Source organism: Ambystoma mexicanum, chromosome 9, assembly GCF_040938575.1.
Source record: "Ambystoma mexicanum isolate Mex_15411 chromosome 9, UKY_AmexF1_1, whole genome shotgun sequence".
In the NCBI taxonomy this organism is placed as follows: domain Eukaryota; kingdom Metazoa; phylum Chordata; class Amphibia; order Caudata; family Ambystomatidae; genus Ambystoma; species Ambystoma mexicanum.
The window spans coordinates 1,173,634,035-1,173,650,005 of NC_090931.1; the positions used below are offsets into that span (position 1 = coordinate 1,173,634,035).

Sequence of the window (15,971 nt, forward strand, 5' to 3'; positions counted from 1 at the left end):
ACTAGTAGCATTGGTATACAAAGAACCAAAATGTTCAAATATAGTTTTGTATAGGAGGCATGGATGTTCAGAAAATAAGAAAAATATGTTTTGTATAGGAGGCAGGAGCGTGTAAAAAACATATGTGAGTAGATTTTAAGGGGTTGGGTTGAAAGGAAAAAGTGTGATGATAGAGATATACTTATTTGTCAAAGGAAACGCATTCAGCTTTTTATTACAGGTGAACAAAGAAGGACCTATATGCCTCAGGAAATTGAAAGCAATCGACCCTGTGAGTAGAGAGAAATCACAGAGGAACCCAACCAAAATGGCCAGAAAAGTCACCATTGTTCAAAATGTGTTTCTGCAAAAGACTCCCCCATCCTTGTGTTCCCTAGCTAAATGCCCACTCTTGGTGACTTATAAATGAAAAGGTGAACTATGAATACGAGTGCTCTGTGAAAAAGAAAAAAAGACACTGAAATGTGACAGGATTGGCCTTTGAATTAAAGGGCCCAAGGACTTGCTTCAAGGCAACCTAAAAAATAAACCATTCAACAGGACAAAAGACGGTCCGAGGATGCCAAACCAAGATGAGTCGGGTGGAAGATGTACAAGTTAAAAGAAAAAACAGAACTTTAAAGCATTGAAAATTGGCATGGGTAAGAGAATGGAAGTAAGGAAGAATGTCTTGGGGTGGGAGCGACGGAATAAATGTGGAGTATAAGTCACATGTGTACACTGTATGCTGAACGGGCTGGTGGGTTACCTCAAGGAGTGATTGTCTCTTAAAAAATCTCATAGTGGCTGTAAAATTAACTGAGGCATATAGTTAGTTTAAAGTTAATTGAGCAAAGGAGGTGGGGCTCAGATAAAGGTAAATAAAGTTAGTTTTTAGGCACACATACATGTTTAGACAGGAGAGTATAATGTATTAGTACTGACGTTGTACAAATGTGTTAGAATACCTCTTAGGTTGAAGTAAATTGTCGTATAGAAAAGGGTGATTAGGTCAAAGATGTGTAGGTACATTGAAAACTGAAGAGGATGGACATGGGTGTAGTGATATGTATTCAGTAAATGACTAAATACAATTCAGAGGGGGGAGTGTACAGTAGCTAGTTAGGCTCCCCCCCAAACTGGATTTAGTGGAGATAGACCCCCTCCACCTCAAACCGAATGTTGATAACTTGTCGGGTTGATCAATGCCTTTAAATAGTGTAAAAATAAGAAATGTAGTGCCTTCCAGGAAAGCACTTTGAAAAACAATCTATTTTATGGCGTTAGAATGTCTTGTGTGGAAGAAGGTTTGTTAAGTAGTATATGCTAGTATAAATTACTATAAAACTAGATTTGAATCGGAGCATGTATCAAAGTTTGACCATGAATAGGGTAATCTACCATTTTGTGATGAGCCAGTCATGGTCAGGCAATTTCTAAGATGGTGGCTTTTCTGCTAAGTCATTATGACATCAATGGAGAACTTTTTTTTTATAAAAGTTCATCTAGAGGACACTGATGGAGGATGATCTGAGCAAAACCTGTTTAGACTGGGTCTGAGTGGCAGATAGGCCGACCAATCACATGGGCCAACGAATCACAGGCAGGAAGGGGGTTGCACTTTTGATCAGGTCATCATCACCTCACCTTCCTAGAGTTTATATAAGACAGGGAGAGCCCAGAGATTTTAGGAGAGTTCCAGAGATGTCTTTGATGTATGATATTTCCTGCCTACTGGAAGAAAATAAAAACTTGATGTCTTTGAAAATCCTGTTTCAGTTTCCTGATGTGCTTCAGAGTCCCTTTCCTCATCAAGCAGTGCCAGGGCCCAAAGAGATGGTGTGTAGACAATCTTTACAAAACCAAAACTGCAGGGCCGCTACTGCAAGCCCGGTAATATTACTTTGATAAAAATCGACCTGCAACAGTTCCTTCAGATAGAAGGGGTTTGTCTCATTGGCGCCATTTGGATGACTGCCCAGCTTAATTTGAAGGAAACCAATGTTTAACTTATCTCTTGAACAGTGCATTACAGCTATACAACCGTCATTTAAAAAAAAAGAGCCCCACATGAAAATGTATATTTGCAAACAGGAGATTATATAATTTTGCAATGATCATTTTGTTCAGACATTCTAGCTTGTTTTTATATTAGAAACAATGTTATAACTCTATCCATGTTTATTCTACAGAAATATAATTTATATGGCTATTAACAATACACCCACCGAAACCCAGTATTATTAGTATGCATGTCTATTAGCATATGTATTTCAATGAAACTGTCCTGTTGATGATGTCATTACAAAGGTGCATGGATGGATTGAACACACAGCACCCCTGTATTACTTAAGAGTTTTGATATCTGAATCTAAAAAGACAATAGTTCAGTAGTTTCCCATGAAAGTATATGTACAGGGATGTAGGAGACAATCTTAGGTGTTGTTCTCACAGTAGATTTACTAATAGTATTAGAAAGTCAATAAATATTACTATTCATCTCAAATTGCTCTCAGGGGATGAATGACAGAGTAATTGTTCCATTCTATGCAGAAAGAACACCAGGAACAGAAATCAAGAACACAGAGAAACTCCAACAGAGGAGGAAAGAAGAATTTGAGTAGAAACCTAGAAGCTACATGTGAAAAACAAATCCATACTGAAAGAACACCAGAGGGAATCCAATGCTTAGATCTAGATTTCCACCATGTGGATTTGACTCCTGTAAAAAGCTGATTGACCTGATGTTCAGGCAGTGAGGAGAGATGTGCTGTGAGAGGCATCCATACTTGCCAATATGTGCAGAGCCCGTCTGCCTTGTGATCAATAAGGCCATTTAAACAGTAAGGGATTGATTCATGGCATTTTTAGCACATTGCAAAGTGACTTTGCACAGCAAAAAACTGCAGTCACTTTGCACTGCAAACATACACTTTGCATCGCTCTGTGAATCAGGGTGTTTGTTGGTAGTGCAAAGTGATTTTGCACCGCGGTACAAATTTCCATAAATCAGGCCCTAAGTGACCTGATACCCTTAAAAAGTGTCACTCTGTAAAATCCTTATGCAAATAAAGGTTATTAATTAGCATATTGTACATAGTTTAGGGAATGCCTAAAATGGGATTGTAATATAAAAGATTAGCTCAACAAACATTTGTGATAGAGCCACAAACATTCGCTCTTTTAGTTTTTCCAAAGGAAACAGAAAACGGTTTATCTGAAAAAAACCACCCTTTTACACATCATTGAATTTTAAGAAATACAGAAATCAAAGTGTTTTCTAACGTTATGGAAGACCAATAGTGAGCATTTATTCCATGCTATCTTGTTTTTATTTTTCTAAGCTTGTGATTTTATGAGATTGCTGTGCTAATGTATTCTAACATATTGGAATGTAAACTCATTTAAATGGTATTGTGAATCATCACTTTTCTATTTTAAGTGAAGGATCATGATAAGTAATACATTATTTTGCACAAATAATGTAAATTTGGGTGTTTATTGTGAATTAGTGAAACTGTGACATCATGACTACCGCTCTGCAGAAGTACAGTGATGAGTAGAGCTAAAACACATACTCAGCCCCACACTAGTACTAAATCAGTAGTGATACCCATCATAAAGGTGAAACAAGCACAGGTGTACCTCCTTCCCATTGTTTGGTAGCATGGGTTGAGTTCAGGCTATAGTCTTTAGAGGCTATTAGCTGGCACAGAAACAACACAAACACCAATATTATTGGGGGCGAGGGGCAAAATAAAATAATGTCAAAAAAAGGTTCTAAAAGAATAGGATCTTTAATTAAAAAGCACTCAAAACATCAATACTGGTCTTACACATGTGCATACAACAAACAACATCACCATTGGCCCACCACTTTAGGGGAAACACTAAGAAAACAGTCTTTGAAGCAAAAGGCGCTGTGAATTGAAAGAGAGGGGCACCCAGGCAGCTCCGGCAAACACTTCAGCAGCAAAATGTCATGTCTATAAAGACATCTTTATAAAGTGAGAGCAGGGGGATTTAAGTTTAGTTGACTTTCTTTGGGCTAAACATCTTAATCTAGGTGCTATGCCATGGCCAAGCAGTGTGACAGTTGGGTCATTCTTTCCCAATAGTCAATCTGTGTCAAGACAGTCTGTGGAGCGAGCTCCCTGTGATCGAGTCACTGTTTGAGATGGATCTAGTCAATGTTTTCCAGCCGGTTGAGTTGGTAGTAGAATTGGCAATGAATCAGTGTTAAAGCAGGACAAGTCTAAGTGGTACTTGGATCCAGGTGATGCTTCTGTTGGATTCACTTTCCAATCGGTACGTGGCTGGTCGGTAGCTTCCATAGAATTAAACCATTATCATGTCAAGTCAATGCAGTCTGCTTCAATGGGTCATTTCGGCATCTTGATGGCTTAAGGAACAGAAAAGTAGTTCTAGGTTGAGTGCCAAATGCAGCAGCAGAGGTTCTGTAGTTGCTTGATATGAGCAAGAAACAGCCGAGTTGGCCCAATATGTATCTCAAGACATACAACAGCTATTGGGCTGCTTCTAGAGGCTTGCCGTCACTGGAGGCCCAATCCAAGATCTCATAAGCAAGAAAGGCCTTTCTTCTGACCTCCCCTGCCAGGAATATGTGTTGAGAGTGTTTTCAGGTTTCTGACTTCTCTAGTGGCAGGGTCCTGTGTATCAGCATCTTAGTTGAAGTCATCCTTGTCCAGCCAGCTGGTGATCCCAAATGGGCCCTTGGGCTGGTTAGGGTGAAGAGCTTTCCTCTTCCATGGAACTTTATTTTCTCCACTCTGGCAGATAGTGTTGCAGTTAACTGTACTCTCAATAAGTTCTAAATGAGTCTGAAACCATATGGTCCTTTAATTGAGGTAACACATCGTATGATGGATGGGATGCAAAATAAAACTTACACCAGATAATAAGACTGACTCAGGAAGTTGGCAAAATGTCTCATCAGACTGTTTTTTTTTCTTCAAATGTCTAAAACAGGGAGTTAAAACGGATATCAACAGACATCGCACACCACAGTCTCAACATGTTTTATAAAAAGGCATTCTGATATAGCAAAAATGTGTCATACGTGACGTCACACTACGTGGCAACCAAGAAAAACCTATGTGGGATTGTGGTTGGCTTAAGGGGAACAACTACATATACTTTCTATACTGGGTGGGGTTGTGATTGGGTCTCTACAGTCAGGTGGACAATTTATGCCCAGCCCTAGTGCAAGCCATCTTCGACAGTTATTAGATACATGGTACATCATTGGCTCTCAAACTGTAAGGCCCTTTGTTATATGGCCTTCTACAATTGTTTGGCATGCTTGTACCCTTCCAGAACATTTGATTCACTAGCAGCAGATAAGCTCATACCCCAGGTGTCAAAGGGTGGACTTGGCTGTGTCTCCCCACTCAATATGCCCCATATCTTTCATTGCTCATGCCTTCTGCCATTAATATTGCCTTTGAACTCAGCCTTGTAGTTGCTTCTTGCTCTTGGGAATATAAGGGAGTGTGAGCGTGTTCTTTTCAATGTTCAGGTCTGCATGCCCAATTCTATTTCCATTCTTGACTCACAAGACAGGAGACAGTGAATCAGTCCATTTTATAGCATTTAAATGTCTTACAAGAAAAAACGTGGCACTCATGATGTTCTCTCTTTGCAACTTAACATGGGATGCCTCAGCGTCTCACATTCACTGTTCTTCAATGACTGATAACCAGTTTTGGCTGCATCAGCCTTTAACATCAGGCCAGACAGCCTTCTTGGTCTTACGTCGAACTCCATGGGTTTGAACTTACTAAAATTGTGACATCGAACATCCAGATTCTATATGATGGTGGCCCCGCCTCCTGTGTATTTCACTACGTATAGCCAGCCTTATAATTACTTAGTCTACTTGTGTTACATCATCTGTACAGTTATAAAACGGCTTGCATTTTCTGCAGTGCTCTTCATACGTGAAATCTTCAATCTGAATATAGAAGTTTACTCAATTCTTTACTTCATCATCAGATTCTATAAGGTCTATGCATCATCTTCTTCTTCGACCATTCTTCTCAGAGCGTCACGCTCACTTCTTGTGACATCACCAGCTTCTTTTCCTCTTAGTTTGATATTTCTACGGGGATAAATCAGATAGAGTTTTCTTAGTGTAAACTGTTAGCGAGAATTCTCAGATATGTTCTAATTCCCTTCACCTTAGAGACTCCCAGAAACTTTGCTGAATTTTGAGGAGTTAATTTTGTACCTGGAACGAGTGTGAGCCTTTTCTTCCACTCTTTCATGTGTTTTGATGTGTGTTTTATATTTTGTGTCCTCTGATTATGGAGTTTTATATAACTCCATATGCATCATCTTTTCATGTGTGGTACACAACACCCTCAGTGCAGTGACACAGGGATGTCTTTCAGACTTCCCAAAGGTTTAAATACCTTCTCTGGGATAAACTACTGTTTCCCAGAGAATGTAAAGTGAAATTGACTTTACTAGTCTTTTCCAAATTCATAAACCCAGCACACACCATCTTACCATGGAGTGCTGGAGGGGTTACATAGTATCCCCTATGTCTAAACACTCATGTAGCAGTCAAATACTACCCTTCCCTATTGAAAATCTGGTGGCAGTGGTTATATTTCTTTTTGGAAAGGTCCTTCTAGTGTTTGTCTCTGCGTGCCTATGTTCATATGCCTTTGGCGGGATTCAGGACTTAAGTCTGCCCTTGGCGTCTGAGTGTCTGGGATGGGCAGGAAGTGATGGAGGTGTCTAAAACTCCCCGTGCTTAGTCTCCTAGGAGACCCAAATGCACTCTGGCGTGATTGGCTGGCTGACTGTATGGCAAGGACAGCCACCCTGCAGGGTGAGTGACAGCTAGGCTGGAATGAAAGGGAGAAAACTGTTTAAAAGGCGAGTCTCCAGGACTGGAAGGCAGAGCTGGCCAATGGAATGAAAGAACTGAAGACAAGCTGGAAGAGGACAGCTGCTGCAACCACTGGACTGTTGGTTTTCCCGGTGAAGCCTTGCTGCAGGTCCGAATTACCAAATTCCATTCGACAGAGAATCTCCTTCAAGGACGGCTTCTTCTTTTGAGTTGGTGGGACCAGTAAACTCATAAAACACCTGGATACCATTCTCAAGGCTGGTTAGGTTTAACCAGGGAGAGGAACATCAGTTTGTGTTCTTGAATCTACAGCTACTGGAACTGAAGTGACTCCATTCTGTTCGCTTTCTTCAACAATCCTGTGCAGTGCAGGAGTCCCCCGACGTCCTCCCTCTTGTCCACACGACTGAGGCTCACGAACAGCTTGATCTGCCGGAACTGCCAGGAAACACGACTTCAGCAACATTTGTTTTCTTCACAAAAAGGTACTGTGCCAACCCGATTGAGAGAACGCCACTCTCGTGGAGAAAGTTGGTGAAACTTTCCCAACTTGCAGGCCTAATCAGCTTGTGACCCCACAAATGATTCTTTTTCACCTAAATTACTTCTGAGAACTTTTGCAAAGACTTTACCGTTTGATACCAGAACTGCTCTTTCCTATCCAGAACTCTAGGCCATTGACTTTGGCCTGGCCTATTGACTTGAATTGAACTATTCTGGTGAACTGAAACTATCTGTACTGCCTAGAAAGTATATATAATCTATTTGACTTACTTTTGTCCTTTTTGCTCATTGCTAAGTAACTGTACTGCCATTTGCCTCCTTTTTCAAGGGAGCTCAAACTGTCTCAAAAGCTTAGAGTTTTGTATTGAAGTGTATTGGTCTATAATATTAAGTTGTCTACTTCTAGTGAAATGTTTTATAAATGATTGTGTAAATAAATTAGTAAGTGTTTTAACAAGAAACCTTGAGTATAAGTGTCTACTTGAACCACTGTGATTGAAAGTCCTTTGTGTAACTACTGCTACTGCTCACATTCACTCTTCAGATAAGGCTGACTGCTCAGCTTGCTACCAACAAACGGTGTGGTACAGACTTATATCAAATGTTGGTGTTGCTTACACCTGTAGTCCTAAATGTGTGTGGTGGTCCCAGAGGGTACTGCATGCATTTCTGCCTAACACTGGTGTACAGCGTTGATGATAAAGTATAGTTATTACATTGAGAGTACTGCTATCACTTTTGTTCAAATAACCCTCACAAGGCTAAGCAGCACTAAAAAAGCAATTGTCTTATAATGCCAAATATAAATAACTTCAAACAGGAAGCCCTGCTCATTCTAACAGTAGATCACCTAAAAGATATGTGTAAAGTCAGGTCTCTCTTGGTTAAAGGCAAGAAAAACAAATTGATTGAGAAATTGTTGAATCATCAAAGACTGGGAGGCAGAGCTACAACCCCTATCCCCCCAGCAAATGTGGATAATGTTGATGAGGATGATAATGTTTCTGAGTCAGGCTCAGATGTTATTGATGAAATAGAAGTGTCAGAGGAGTCTCAGGAAGAGAGGCCCTCTTTACCTCAACCAGCTCTAGGCCCTCAACCTATAGCCACAGGGACCCTACCAGGTCCAGTACTGAGTCCAGAATGTGTCTCTCTTGAAAAGTTGAGACTTGAGTTGGAATTTAAAAGGCTCCAAATGCAGACTGAAAGCACACATCAAGAACTCAAACGCAGAGAACTGGAATTTAATCATGCACTTGAAATTAAGAAATTGTCTCTTGAAAATGGTTCTCACCCAGAGTCTTCGAAGTCTTCCAGTCCTAAGAAGCCTTGCATGCCTAAAGAAGCTGCGAGTATGTATGAGGTGAGACTTGATATTTTAGATTGGTTGGCTGCCTTTGAATATAACTATTGGATTCCGGGTTTCACAGGGAGTCAGTTAAATCCTTGGCTTTTGTCGAGGCTCCCCCAGGTTGCAACTGATGCTGTAATGGAGGTGGTGGAACTTGAAAGATTGGAGTATGAAAATGTGAAGCTAGCTTTGATAGCTAGATTTGGGAAAACTCCTTCCCAGTACCTTAATAGGTTTAGGACCCTCAAAAAGCATGATGGTACCCCTTGGGCTACCTGGGTGTGTGAATGCTTGAAAAAGATGGTCGGGTAAAGGGTTACAGAGTTAACACTTTTGAAGGAGTGAGGAATCTATTTTTGTTGGAATCTATTGTTGATGCCTGCTCTCCTTAGCTGAGACAGCACTTGTTTGACTCTAAGGAAATTGATCCAAAGAAGTTAGAAAAGGCTGCTGACTAGTGGGTTTCCAACAGGGCTACTCACAAGGATTCTCGGGCAACTGAGAAGAAGGATAATGGGAAGCAACAAAAGAAAGATGGCAAAGAGAATTCCAATACCTCCCATCCAAAAGAGGGCCCCATACATAAAAAGGGTAAGCCAAATGGGAAACCGAATCAGGCTAGTGAAATCTCTGGTGCCAAACCAGAGGGATGTCAGCAGAGGCCCCCATTTGTCAAAACATCTGGAAAATGTTACGCTTGTGTGTCTACTGACCATGTGAAAAGATATCCCAGATGTAAAGTTAAACCTTCAGGGATCCACACTGTCTCCTTAGCTTTCTCCACATAGGAAGAAGTACATCTGACAAGTGGTAACTTTCAAGTACTGGCTGAAGACCCCATTGGAGTCTCTGCCAGTGTTTCTTTAGTATCCCTGGGTCTGTGGGAACATCAGAATTTAGATGTCTATAATTCAATTCCAGATAACACAAACGAATATTACAAGGACAGTGTAGTTGTGAATGGTCGGGAGACCCCTGCCATTAGAGACACTGGGGCCAGCAGTTGATTACTGTAGTAGATTAATCTTTTTACAAGGCTGAGGATGTTGCTAAGGCACCCAAAAGCCTCACTAAGCTTGCTGGAGGCCCTGTTCAAATGTTTCCTAGACTACCAGCTCTCATCCAGTGCAACAACATGACTGTCAAGATACCTGTTAGTGTGCAGATTGAGGTGCCTGGGAGTGTCCTGTTGGGGAATGACTTATAAAACTATTGGAGTTGTAAACAGCACCCCCAGGCCTCCCAGCAAAAATTAACAGGAGCAGATAAGTAAGGCCAGGGAGAGTACCTTAGATGCTCTCCAGAGGATGTTACAGAAGACTCTATAACACCTAGCCCACAGGGGTTACTAACTGCTATTTTAAGGAAAAATGAGACTAAGGGGAACCCCAAGACCTCCAAGAAAAAGCCAGAAAGCACTTGTATGCTTCCAAGAAGGACATCCCTGAGAGGACTGTCCAAAGTCACACCTGTGACTACTCCACCAGCTGAGGCTGAGTGTGAGGAACAACCAGGAAAGGTTGAATCAGCTGCTGAGGATTCAGAGCAGGAGGAAGACCTGCCCCCATTGGAGATCTGGATCCTGAAGACCATCCTGAGCTGCAGTCTTTACTGGCAGAAAGTGCCCCTGTAGGTCAGACTTCAGCAGGGCCCAGAGAGAGCTTCCTAGTCTTGAGGGTCTTCGCCAACAGGCAGCTTCCCAGCTGGACGGGCACGAGCCAGGGAAGCATAGGTTATACTGGGAAGATGGCCTCTTCTACAGTGAACCCACTGAGTATACCCCAGAGGACTAAAGAAGACTTGTAGTGCCTCTAGAGACAAGACACCAGTTCCTACAATTAGCCCACGAGATTCCTTTGGCTGGTTACTTGAGCTTCAAGAAGACCAAGGAAAGGCTTTCTCTGTATTTCTACTGGCATAAGTAGGGGCCTGATGTAGATACATTCTGTAGGATCTGTGACACTTGTCAGACATCTGGCAAGAGTGGAACTAAGAATGTGGTACCTTTGGTGCTCCTCCCAGTGGTGGGAGTACATTTTTAGAGGGTAGGAATCAACATTGTTGGTCCCTTAGACCCTCCAAGCTCTTCAGGGAATCGATTTATATTGGTTGTAGTAGATCATGCTACTAGGTATCCTGAAGCCATACCATTGAGGACTGTTACAGCTCAGGCTGTTGCTAAGGCGGTACTTGGTATTTTTACCAGGGTAGGTTTTAATAAGGAGGTCATCTGTGACAGGGGATTAAACTTTATGTCCCACTACATGTAGGCCATGTGGAAGAACTGTGGAATGACTTACAAGTTCTCCACTGCCTACCATCCACAGACAAATGGATTGGTAGAGAGGTTTAACCGTACTATGAAGAGCATGATAGGTGCTTTAGAAGCACCCCTTAGAAGAAAGTGGGACCTTCTACTGCCATGCCTTCTATTTACGTATAGAGAAGTCCCTTAGGACGGAGTTGAATTTAGTCCCTTTGAGCTTCTCTATGGTCATCCAGTTAGAGGTCCATTGGCCCTAATTAAGGAGGGGCTGGAGAGTGCTCCTTCTCCTAAATCAGTGAGGGTCACTGACAAAGTGTTAGGTCTCCGGAGGAGAATGACACACATGATGACAGAAGCATCTGATAACCTAAAAGCAGGTCAGGCTCTGGTGAAGCACTGGCATGATAAGAAGGCCAACATGGTTGAGTTTACTCAAGACCAGCAAGTTTTGGTTATGGTACCTACAAGGCAGAAGGTCTTACAGGACAAATGGATAGGATCCTTCAAGGTTGAGTGAAAAGTTGGAGAGGTCAACTATCTGGTGGATTTAGGCAATCCTAAGGAGGCGCCCAGGGTCTTTCACACCAACCGTCTAAAAGCTTATGTCACCAGACCAGAAGTGGGAGCTTTGCTTCTAGCTTCAGCTCAAGAGGAAGAAGAAAGTGAAACTCTATCTGATATCCTCAGGGGACAGCCTTTAGATGAGAAAATAGAAGGAGTTAATCTCTCTTCTAATCTGACACTGGAACAACAGGAGGAGTGCACGTTTCCGTTAAATCAGTTTGCACCCTGTTGCACTATCACCATTCTTTACCCCTTAGGGCCAGCATGATACCCTCACTGGTGACTGTTTACCTGTCAAAAGCAGAGGTTACAGAATGTCAGATAATGTCAGAACCCACATAAAGGATGAGGTCAACAAGATGCTGATCTAGGGGTAATGGAACCCTCTATCAGCCCATGGTCTAGTCCAGTCGTGCTAGTGCCAAAAGCAGGATCCAATGAGTTCAGATTCTGCATGGACTATAGAGTTCAAAATGCAGTCACAAACACTGATTCCCATCCTTTACCCAGGACAGATGATCTGGTGGACAAACATGGTTCAGCCAAGTACCTCTGTACATTTGATCTAACGTCAGGCTATTGGCAAATAGCTCTGACAGACCATGCCACGGAGAAAACTGCATTTTCAACCCCATCATGTCTCTACCAGTTTAAGGTAATGCCTTTTGGATTAAACAATGCACCTGCAAAATTCCAAAGGATAATTAATCAAGTTCTGAATGTGATGGAGGACTGGCATACTTGGTTGACAAAGTAGTGTTCAGCCCTACTTGGAAAGAACATGTTGACCACTTAGGATATGTTTTGCAGGCTCTTGAGCAGGCCCATCTGACCATAAAGGCAAGTAAATGTCAAATTGGTCAGAGCAAAGTGGTATACCTTGCACATGAGGTAGGAGGAGGTGAAATAAGGCCATTGCCTAGCAAAGTACAAGCTATACAAGAATGGGCCACCCCTACGACTCCAACCCAGGTGAGATAACTCACTGGTTATTATAGGAACTTCATTGAGAACTATGGGTCCATAGCTTCTCCCTTAAATGTGGTCTCCTCACCCACATTTCCTAAAAAGGTCAGGTGGAATGAGGAGTGCACTAAGGAATTTAAAGGACTTAAGAAAACCATTTGTCAAGATCCAGTTTTAAGAGCTCCTGACTACAGCCAAACCTTCATTGTGCAAACAGATACTTCCAATAAAGTTATAGGTGCAGTTCTGAGTCAGCTGGATGAGAAAGGTAGGGAGCTTCATCAGCAGAAAGCTGAAGGCACCAGAAACAAGGTGGGCAAACATTGAAAGAGAATGTTTTGCTATAGTGTGGTCACTGAGGAAGTTTAGACCATACTTGTATGGATCTACTTTTGTGATTCAGATTGACCACCAACACTTGAGATGGTTAATGCAGATGAAGGGGGGGGAATCCTAAATTGTTAAGATTGTCAATCAGCCTAGAGGTGTTTGATTTTACAATTGAACACAGGTCAGGGTGTAATCACCAAAATGCTGATGGTCTCTCCAGAATGTTTGACCGGGTGAGGAGATTCATCCAGGGGTGGATTAAATCCTCCTGTCCCTTACTCTGCGTTAAAGAGTGTTAGGGAGAATTCTCAGAAATGTGCTAATTCCCTTCACCTTAGAGGCCCCCAGCAACTTTGCTGGATTTTGAGGACTTGATTTTTTACCTGTAAAGAGTGTGAGCCTTTTGTCCCACTCTTTCATGTGTTTTGATGTGTGTTTAACATTTTGTGTTCTCTGATTATGGAATTTTAGATAAGTCCATAGGCATCATCTTTTTATGTGTGTTACACAGCACCCTCAGTGTAGTGACACAGTCTTTTAGACTTTGCAAAGGTTTACATACCTTTTCTGGGATAAACTACTGTTTCCCAGAGAATGTAAAGTGAAATTGACTTTATTAGTCTTTTCCAAATTCATAGACCCATCACACACTATCTTACAATGGAGTGCTGGAGGGGTTACATAGTATTCCCTATGTCTAAAAACTTGTGTAGCAGTCAAATGCTACCCTTTCCTATTGAATTGGATGGTGGCAGTGGTTTTACAATGAGCTACCATGATTTTTCCCGACCGCGAACACCGGTACCTAAAAATCACGGGGGCCATGTTTTACAAGATGGCACCTTAAGCCCCTTTTTTAAACAGGTCCTGGTCTTCTTTTTTCACCATTTCTTTTTGGAAAGGTCCTTCTAGTTTTTGTCTCTGCGCGCCAAACTAGGTTTGGTCCCTTTGTTCATGTGCCATTGCCGGGCTTCAGGACTGAAGTCCGCCCATTGGCGTCTGAGTGTCTGGGGTGAGAAGGAAGGAGTGACAGCTAGGCTGGAATGAAAGGGAGAAAACTGTTTAAAAGGCTAGTCTCAAGGACTGGAAGGCAGAGTCGACTACTGGAACGAAAGAACCGAAGATGAGCTGGAAGAGGACAGCTGCTGCAACCACTGGACCGTTGGTTTGCCGGGTGAACCCCTGCTGCAGGTCTGAATTGCCAAACTCCATTCAACAGAGAAGCTCCTTCAAGGATGACTTCTTCCTTTGAGTTGGTGGGACCAATCAACTCATAAGGCACCTGGATACCATTTTCAAGGCTGGTTAGGTTTAACCTGGGAGAGGGACACCAGTTTGTGTTCTTGAATCTACTGCCACTGGAACTGAAGTGACTCCATTTTGTTTGGTTTCTTCAACGATCCCGTACAGTGCAGGAGTCCCCCTACATCCTCCCTCTTATCCCCCTGACTGAGGCTCAGGAACAGCGCGATCTGCAGGAACTGCCAGGAATCATGAGTTCAGCAACATTTGTTTTCTTCACAAAAAGGTACTGTGCCAACCAGATTGAGAGAAAGCCACTCTTGCGTAGAAAGTTTGTGAAACTTTCCCAACTTGCAGGCCTAATCAGCTTGTGACCCCACAAATGATTCTTTTTTGCCTAAACTACTTCTGAAAACTTTTGCAAAGACTTTACCGTTTGATACCAGAACTGCTCTTTCCTATCCAGAACACCAGCCTATTGACTTTGGACGAGCCTATTGACTTGAATTGAACTATTCTTGTGAACTGAAACTATTTGCACTGCCTAGAAAGTATATATAATCTATTCTACTTACTTTTGTCCTTTATGCTCACTGCTACGTAAATGAACTGCCATTTGGCTCCTTTTTCTAGGGAGCTCAAACTTTTGTAAAAGCTTAGAGTTTTGTATTGAAGTGTATTGTTCTATAATATTAAGTTGTCTTCTTCTAGTGAAATGTTTTATAAATTATTGTGTAAATAAATTAATAAGTGTTTTACCAAGAAACCTTGAGTATAAGTGTCTACTTAAACCACTGTAATTGAAAGTCCTTTGTGTAACTACTGGTACTGCTCACATTCACTCTTGAGATAATCCTGGCTGCTCAGCTCACTACCAAGAAACTATGAGGTACAGACTTATAAACCAAAGGTTGGTATTGCTTATACATGTAGTCGTAATTGTGTGTGGTGTTCCCAAAGGGTACTGTTGCAATTCTGCCTAACAGATACCTTGTCTCAAAGACTCTCCTCGGAATAGTCACAGTCACTGGTGTTGTGCACTTCGCAACTTCTGGCTCCCAACATACGGGTAGCATGGGGGTGGGACTTCCTGTAGGGGAATTTGGCTCCTCCTCTACAAATCTTTCTTAAAAAGAATTCCAAACATGAATCCACTATGGGAAGATATATCCCCCATATGTAGGCACAATGTTACAGCAGATTGGTCTACAGCAAGCTGATTGTCTAATGCTCGCTGCTCTATAAAAAGTAATTTGCCTATTGATAATATACACAGAGTGCATTATCTGTAGGAAGTGGGGAGGGTGCGGGAATTGTGGGGAGCCCTAGAACATTCAAGATGATGAGACACCTCTGTGGTCTGAACCTCTACTTTTGGCTAGTCTAACACTGCCTCCTTCTTTCCTTCTACTTCAAAGGGTAATCATCACTTTGGTATGAGAGAGCCATTGCAATGGCAGGACAGTCTTTGAAACCATGGTTCACATGAGACTTCCTGGGAAGGGTACATGTTTCCTGGATGAAGGTGGCACACCTTCTCAGGGGACTCAAAGGGAAACATCTGGAGCTGGGTCAACCTTGTTGTTGTGGGTAATGCATGTGAGATGGCAAATGCACACTGAGTCCTGTCATGCATGAACCACTGCTCACCAAGCTGGCAACAATATGGCATACAATGCTTGTGGCAGTATAGTTGTGTAATCTCAGTAGCCTCCATGTCAAAACCAGACAAGGGTTATATTTAGAGTTTAATAACTGTCATTAAGCTGCTAGAGTACACGATTGTGATATTTGGAAATAGAGGTGAAGATGGTCAAAAGGCCACCTCTCCCTGTTGGAGATTTGTGTTCCAGCAGCTGTTGTTTGGAAGGCACATGTAACCTTTGAAC

At 42.1% G+C, this 15,971-nt stretch overlaps 2 protein-coding genes across 2 annotated transcripts in view; one reads left to right on the top strand and one right to left on the bottom strand.

The window, feature by feature from the left end:
- KYNU (kynureninase) overlaps positions 1 to 15,971 on the bottom strand; it is a 1,315,291-nt gene that overhangs the window by 1,172,944 nt on the left and 126,376 nt on the right. The window lies entirely within an intron of this gene.
- LOC138487444 (uncharacterized) overlaps positions 8,157 to 15,971 on the top strand; it is a 72,664-nt gene continuing 64,849 nt past the window's right edge. The window contains exon 1 of the mRNA XM_069613982.1: positions 8,157 to 8,726. Within this exon, the coding sequence (XP_069470083.1) occupies positions 8,157 to 8,726 (570 nt within the window). The remainder of the gene's footprint in view (positions 8,727 to 15,971) is intronic.